The 8190-nt window shown below is 45.2% G+C and overlaps 1 protein-coding gene across 1 annotated transcript; it reads right to left on the reverse strand.

Moving 5' to 3' along the window:
* Positions 1-2758: 2758 nt before the first annotated feature.
* Positions 2759-7845, reverse strand: FGF19 (fibroblast growth factor 19). The gene is made up of 3 exons (XM_069738474.1): positions 7505-7845; positions 6118-6221; positions 2759-3775 (listed from the first exon to the last, which is right to left on the reverse strand). The coding sequence occupies exons 1-3, from the start codon at positions 7719-7721 to the stop codon at positions 3470-3472; spliced, it is 627 nt and encodes a 208-aa protein (XP_069594575.1). The 5' UTR covers positions 7722-7845; the 3' UTR covers positions 2759-3469.
* Positions 7846-8190: the final 345 nt, after the last annotated feature.

An 8190-nucleotide genomic window follows, 5' to 3' on the forward strand; every position in this document is an offset into this window, starting at 1 on the left:
ACAAGAAGCTGCGTGCCTAAACACAGGGTGCCGGTGCTGGGCACCGTCCTGACGGGTAACGACAGCCCTCAGGTGCCCCATGGAGCTGGTACAGAGGCCATGTGGCCAGTAAAAAGGGGGTTATAGTGTAACACTGTGTTAATGCTTTATATATAGTGCCCGCACACTATTTGTCTATTTTGGACAATCCCTTTTTTCTTTAATAGGGCCACCCAGAGCTGAAAGCATGGTGGGCTCCCGGGATCTCTGCATCATACGGACACGGGCCGGTCCCTGTGACCCATCAGCTTAGATCTAGTGGGCAGTAAGAATAGCTGTTAATATCCTAAGGGCTCATTCACACCCATTTTTTTTTTCACGTACGATAAAAACGGACCGATTATTCTGATCAGGGTGCGGTCCGAGTGTCTCTGCTTTTCTCCTGCATAGAGAAGTTAGAGAAAAAAAAAGGTTTCTCTATTCTGCGAGTCCGTGAAAATGGGATGTCATCCAAGTGCTCAATTTTTTTTTCATGGACCCATAAATGTGCATTGCAGATTTTGATCCGACCCTCAGGTCCAAATCGGATATGTCTCCGATGTTTTCCACGCACCACTTGGACCGAGGGAAACGTCAGGCGTGCACAGCCCTATAGAATATCATAGATATGAGTGCAAACCACAAAGAGCACTCGCACTGGATGATTGGACGCGTGAATGAGCCCTAAGGCAGGAATGGACCTCGTTTTTTGGAGGGTCCCTATGCAGCTGCGCAGGTGGCACGCCCAAAAATGACATTAGATCAATTTTTCCCAGCCTTGGGACCCTGGTGTTTATTGAGCCTCGATGCCTCGCCTTCCTATACTCTGGACTTGTCTGTTCTCGCCTGCACATAGAGCCACCCGGCACGAGTATGGCAATGCTGTGACGTTGCTGTGCCGGGACGCTGACGTCCTCTGTGGTGTAAGGACTGTCGCTCCTTGCTCTACCACTGGATCCATCTGTATCGATGTTATATTATTGGCTGCACAGTTTGGCCGGACAATCCCTTTAATGAAATGCTGCTAGAACGTCATAATGGAAGAGGATTGCCCAAAGTGGACAGCCCCTTTAAATCGAGCTCTGTAACTCCACAGAAGTCCAGGAGATGATGATATTACAGCTAGTAATCACTGTATATTCTGGAGGCTTCTTGTGCTGATAACTGGTTATCGACTATTTTACTGCAGAGCTGTATTCACAATTCTGCGTATTTTATAGCTGAAATCTCCGTCTTTCCTTGATGACTTTGAGGGAAATCTAGATCTGTCAGTCAGCTTCTGAACACATTCTATACAGCAATCTCATGTTGGCATTATGGGATATGTAGTCATTCTACCAAACAGTCATGGATGTAAATGAAACTGACAGCATCTCCCCCGGGTATATAAGAGATGATTATAGGAAAATGTCTATGTGCATGCTTGCTGACTGTTTCCGATATTGTAGAAGGATCAGTACAACATATATAATGTATGCACACAGTGACTGCACCAGCAGAATAGTGAGTGCAGCTCTGGGGTATAATGCAGGAGGTAACTCAGGATCAGTAATGTATGTACACAGTGACTGCACCAGCAGAATAGTGAGTGCAGCTAGGGGGTATAATACAGGATGGAACTCAGGATCAGTAATGTAATGTATGTACACAGTGACTGCACCAGCAGAATAGTGAGTGCAGCTCTGCAGTATAATACAGGATGTAACTCAGGATCAGTAATGTAATGTATGTACACAGTGACTGCACCAGCAGAATAGTGAGTGCAGCTCTGGAGTATAATACAGGATGTAACTCAGGATCAGTAATGTAATGTATGTACACAGTGACTGCACCAGCAGACTAGTGAGTGCAGCTCTGGGGTATAATACAGGATGTAACTCAGGATCAGTAATGTAATGTATGTACACAGTGACTGCACCAGCAGAATAGTGAGTGCAGCTCTGGGGTATAATACAGGAGGTAACTCAGGATCAGTAATGTAATGTATGTACACAGTGACTGCACCAGCAGAATAGTGAGTGCAGCTCTGGGGTATAATACAGGAGGTAACTCAGGATCAGTAATGTATGTACACAGTGACTGCACCAGCAGAATAGTGAGTGCAGCTCTGCAGTATAATACAGGATGTAACTCAGGAGCAGTAATGTATGTACACAGTGACTGCACCAGCAGAATAGTGAGTGCAGCTTTGGGGTATAATACAGGATGTAACTCAGGATCAGTAATGAAATCTATGTACACAGTGACTGCACCAGCAGAATAGTGAGTGCAGCTCTGGAGGATAATACAGGATGTAACTCAGGATCAGTAATGAAATCTATGTACACAGTGACTGCACCAGCAGAATAGTGAGTGCAGCTCTGGAGGATAATACAGGATGTAACTCAGGATCAGTAATGTAATGTATGTACACAGTGACTGCACCAGCAGAATAGTGAGTGCAGCTGCGGGGTATAATACAGGAGGTAACTCAGGATCAGTAATGTAATGTATGTACACAGTGACTGCACCAGCAGAATAGTGAGTGCAGCTCTGGGGTATAATACAGGATGTAACTCAGGATCAGTGATGTAATGTATGTACACAGTGACTGCACCAGCAGAATAGTGAGTGCAGCTCTGCAGTGTACAGGATGGAACTACAGTAAGCACTGCACCCGCTGACTTGTTTTTATGAGGGCCCCCATTAGATGTCACCATGACTCATGAGTTTAATAAGGAAACTTTCAGGAGCATCCCATGAACATATGGTCATTTATTTACAAAAAGTTACAAAGACGAGGATACAACAAATCATTTTATATAATTGAGAATGGATTTAGAAAAGTAAGCAAATATAAATACAGTATATAAATAAAGTAAAAAATAAGAACTGTCCACATACAATAAATTAAATATAAATAGTGCATTTAGAACCAAGTGCTTAGTAAAAGGAAAAAAAATGCCAAAATCTGACAAACATTTTTTTTCCCTTTGGCTGTAAATAATAATAAAACCCCTTCCATTATTAATACTCTCTCTCTCTTTGACATCTTTTCTGTGGGAAGAATCTAAGCGTCGTCTTGTATAGTAACATAATTAGGAGGACGTCCTGGCGCTCATTCATATGGATCTGTATACTCTGTACACTGCACAAGACACAATATATTCCGAAGCGGCCCCCCACAATGATGACCCCATCTCCATCCTAAGGACTATAAGAGATCAGTGGCCACTACATTTTGCATATTAAATCCATGATCTCCGTTGGGTCGCTTTCACGGCATCTTCTGATTTCCCTACATTTCTGGTGACTTGACCTTTCTCTTCCCCAGTGTCGTGGCCTCTGCAGTGGTTGTAGTCAGTGGCTGCCCAGTGCTTTCCATGCATCTTTCTATGGTCTTTTCCCCAGTTGCCTCTTCTTCATCTTCCATCACAATAAGAGTCCATAAATTCATAAAATCCCCCCTCGGCTACTTTTTGTGATAGCTCCGCATATCCACGAGCCCCAGGGGGTCCATACTCTCAACATCAGGGATGTTTTTACTGTCATATTGATATTCTTCACCTTCCTCCACGTCCGGGGTCAGGTCTGAGGGCGACCAGTGAAAGACCGGCAGGAATTGGGATCGGGGCAAGAAGCCCTTTCCCTTAAACTGCTGCCTCTGCTTGTCTTTGCTCAGGGAGACCTCCATCCCGTATTTTGGCGATTTATACACGTTGTATCCGTCACGGCCGATTTCCTCCTTGAAGGAACAGTCTTCGAGAGAATAAGTATGCTGAGGGGAGGAAAAGATGATAATGATTAGGACGGTCATCATTCTGTCACTCAGAAGAAGAAATCTTGGGGGAGGGGGGACTTTGGCGCCCCCAGAAAAAAGTAGCATGGGTTCCTACAGAGAAACTAAGGATTAAAGACTTATTTATTGATGAGAATTATCAGATTGGTGGGATTTGACACTTGTCACCCGCCCACTAATGAGCTGCTACCTGGTCCCGGTCACTGGATGTATGCAGTGTGCAGAGAACCATACACTGTGTAGTGGCTGTTTTCTACAGTGTTAAGAGCTGTGCTATTTCGCGTCAATACACTGTTTTACATCCGGTCGCCGCAGAAGCTGCAAACATATGATTAGTCGGGGTTGTGGGTGTGAGATCTAAGGATATGCTGTTAATATTGAAGCCCGGGACAATCCATTTAAAGGGGTACTCCTCTTCAGGAGTGCACCACCCCTCTGCCTCCAGGCGTCCCTCTTACCAGGGAGGACGGGTGCTCCTGATGATTGACTGTTCGGACCAGCGGCATAGTTGCTCTCAAGGTCCAAACTGTGCGGACGTTGCATGTGGGACTGAATCTGACCAAGTGCAGCGCTCACAAGCTCTATAGCTTAGAGGGAGCACGTGCGCGCCCCTTTCCTAGGAAACCTGCCTCTATTAGACTGCAACGGTGGGCGGTAATCTAGGCAAATTGCATCAAACCACATAAATAAAAATCTCTTTGTTCCTGAGACGGAAGTGACAAAGGGAATTGTTTTACAACCACTTTACCTCTTTAACAAAATGAGACCACCCCTTTAAGCCTTGAGCTGTAAATCTGCGTTTTTCTGCCTCAGAATTACGTGGTAGCTTTTATGCAATCATAGTGTAATGTATTCAGCAGCTGAGGGTTTGCTACAATGTTTCCAGTCGATGCAATTCAACAGTAACATAAACCTGGTAACTGTTACAATGTATTCTGGTAGGTTCCATGGTTGTAGAATGAGTCTGATATTCGGCTATTGAGCAGCTTAGGACATCCCTGACCCCCAGCGACGTGAATTATTCTCGCTGTCGGAGCCGCCACATTATCAGCTGCTTATCGGCTGCTTGTTCTATTGAACGCGAGTTCATTCACTTTACTGTGCCTGCGCCAAAATAAAGTGCGACCGTGCAAAGGTAAAGGAAGGGTCAACTCATTACCTGCCGGAATCCACACCCGCTCTCTAAATATTGCCGAGGGGGTTGTGTACCTATTGGGGGGGGGGCACACCCAGCCCATATATACATCTATATCGATGGAGAGGCTTATACATTGTATGTGTGTATTTTATCAGCCTCCTATTGATTGTGCCGCTACTATGTAGCCCTGAGGTGTGATTGCAACTTTCACCCCTGCGCCCCTTACAGCTGTGTAATGCACAGTAATCTATAGGATGCAGTCACAATATGGTGCAATGTTGGAAGGGTCAGACCCCTGGTACCGCCAGCCATACCACTTTTGCGTTTTTATACGCAGAGACCTTGCTGCGGCTTCTACCTCTGAACCCCATGCTGCTGTCCCATTACTGCTTGCTATAAGGAGCCGTCAGACATATGTCTGTATAAAGTACACCGCATTGACCTTGTATAACCTTTTAGTGTAGAGCAGTGCTGATTATATTGGAAGGAATCATAAATCACTCCCTCCTGCACATGTGCATTATAACCTAGCACAACACCTGTAATAACCCCCTATAAATACCGGTGTCCTATACAGACACCGCACACAGCGTTCAGCAAGCCAAAGCAAGGAGTATAAAGAGGATCTCCCACCACGGAGGACCTGGCTCATCACTACTGGTCTGATCATCCATTGAGTTGAATGAGAACTGTGTAATTCTTCACTCCCCCAGTGGCGGCGCTGCAGAAGAATTGCACACTTGCTGCCCGTGCTTCCCCATAGCTGATCGCTGGGGGTCCCTGCTGCAGGATGCACTGACTGTAATCATCTTTTACCATAAGGAGACACCTTCAGCTCCTGTAGGTGTCTGACCACCGGGACACCCACCAATTCCCTATGGACAGTGAATAGATTGACGGTGTACACATGGGCATCGTCGATGGGACATTTTTAAGGCCTGCTCTCAGGATTGTTGGGGGTCCCATCAGCCGCACACCCACCATTTACAAAGCTTTAAATGTTAGGAATAACCCTTTAAGATGTGAAAGAGCTGTAGGTGAAGCATTTAGTCTTCTCAGCTTCTTCTCTAGTGCCCTTCCTGATAGTACAGACATGAAACACAAAAACTGACCAAATGATCGAACCTTCCTGTGAATGATTACCGACAGGATTGGGGTGTTGGATGTGCCCTTTAAAACTCACCGTTCCATAAAGCGTGCCATCACTTGCCATGCACAGGTAGAGAGAAGAGTGATATCCTTTAATGGCCACCAGTCCGGCCGCGACGCCTCTGATTTCTAGTAAACCTGGTTGCAAAAATAGATAATTGTCACTGTACGCTCCATGCACATCAGGATGGGTTCACTTACTTTGCATTGGGTTTGTGCTGTTTGGCGCCTTACTGTAACATCTGAGTCCTTATGGGGAAACTGTCATTGTTACAATAGTCCCGTGCAGTCAGCGTCATAGAGAACAATCCTAATGTTTGGGCTGTAAGTTGTGACGGGCTGCAGACATGGCGGTGCCCGTAGGGTGCGCTGGCCTTTGATATTTTATGTACTAAGTCATAGTAAGAATGATATTGCTTTCCTGACCTCTTGTGCCTCGCAGCCCTATCCCCACAGTCTTCCAGTATTCTTTATCATATGCTAGGGAAAAATGATGGGGGTGATGTTCCAAGCAGGAGATCATTCCTGCAGGGGTAGATCTGGTGGGTGGCAGAGCATGTGCCACGGGTCTTAGGGACCAAGGAGAGGTTATTTACAAACCCCTCTGTAATGGTCGGAGGATTAGATACAGAGCTAATGCAGCAATCTGACATATTTTTCCCACCCTGTATTCAGTATCAGCCCAAAAGATCACTCAGAACCCACGAGAATTGATTCACCCAGGGCACACACCCAGTTTACCACACTAGCCCTGTATCTAGATGCCAAGACACAACAATTGTTTGGTGTTCCCCACCCTCCCCTGATAGTCCACCATGGGGGCAAATACCCTCTTGGCACATCCGTCACCCATGAAACCCATACAGTCGTATACTTTAACTAGTCTCCTGTCACACCTGAAGGACGGACAGGGGTAAAAATAAAAAAAATTCGCCAGATGTTCCCATTCTTTGACACCGTATGTCTAGGATGGAGTGGATGCACCAAAACTTTTTAATGTCTCGTCTTTGAAAAGTTGTGCAAAAAGTTGCAAACTATTTCCTTCTACATTGTATTAGTATCAGTAAAGAGGGAGCTGTGCCAAAACTTTTTAAACTTAAGTTTGCAACTTTATGCACAAGATCTAAGTAGAAAAAGTTTTTTACATCGCTCCCTCCATACCGAATACAAAGTACAAGGAAATACTTTGCGACTTTGTGAACAAGATCGATTTCCTTCTACTTTGTATTAGTATAGAGGGAGCTATGCAAAAACTTTTTAAACTTTGATCTTGTGCAAAAAGTTGCAAACTATTTAGTGTTTCTCCAGATCTATAACAGAGGGAGCAATGCAAAAAGTTTCCTACAATTTTTTATTTTTTTTGCCCCAACCCACTAAAAGGGATAAGCGGCGACAACGACGTCCCTTTCGTCCATACTCACTGTGAGAACTTGGATGCTTTGCTCCGTCCACTCGGCCATCATTGTGTATCCTGAGATAGTAGCTCTCCTGTCCGTGCTTCCTGACCGTAGACAGTCGTCTGATCCGTATACTCTCCTCCCAGCCATTGGCCACGTGCGGCCCTGCGTCAGGAAGGGGCAACGTGTGGACCACCAGCACTAGGCATCCCAGTATCTGAGGCAGCGTCTTCTTCCACATCTTCTCCGGGGCTGGAAATTGCAATTTGAGAGCTCAAAGACACCCGACACAGTGTGACACTATCGTTACGAGACACAGACTAAGACAAGTAATGCTTTTTGCCTAATTGCCTCAGGGCTGTAGTAAATACAAAGCCAATCCCCTGCCTTTTATAGATCCTTTATCAGCTGTTTAGATGAAGCAGTAGATATTCATAGTAGTCACAGTGACAGCCCCGAATATTGATCCGTCATTATATTACATCACTCTCAGGAATTTCTTTGAGTTTTTCTCTTGGCTTTGACCCAGACTGTCACAGTATTGCTGATTTACGATCTGGGTGCATTTAGAGTCAGGACGTTCCTAATTCTGATACTTTTCTTATGGTTTATTATCTTGTAGAATCAAAAAGTTGCATAAAGTTTGGACTTTCATAAACCTAATAAACTCCATGGACGCTCTAATTGTCCTCTCCCAGGGAAGACCTCTC

The sequence above is a fragment of the Ranitomeya imitator genome, chromosome 9 (genome assembly GCF_032444005.1).
Source record: "Ranitomeya imitator isolate aRanImi1 chromosome 9, aRanImi1.pri, whole genome shotgun sequence".
Taxonomy (NCBI): Eukaryota; Metazoa; Chordata; class Amphibia; order Anura; family Dendrobatidae; genus Ranitomeya; species Ranitomeya imitator.

Excerpts from the sequence above, each read along its gene's own strand:
- FGF19 (XM_069738474.1), bottom strand. The coding sequence starts at position 7,721 with ATGTGGAAGAAGACGCTGCCTCAGATACTGGGATGCCTAGTGCTGGTG. Across the intron at positions 6,222-7,504 it reads AAAGCATCCAAGTTCTCACA|GTTTACTAGAAATCAGAGGC; the intron begins GTGAGTATGGAC and ends TTTTGCAACCAG. Across the intron at positions 3,776-6,117 it reads ATGGCACGCTTTATGGAACG|CATACTTATTCTCTCGAAGA; the intron begins GTGAGTTTTAAA and ends TCCTCCCCTCAG.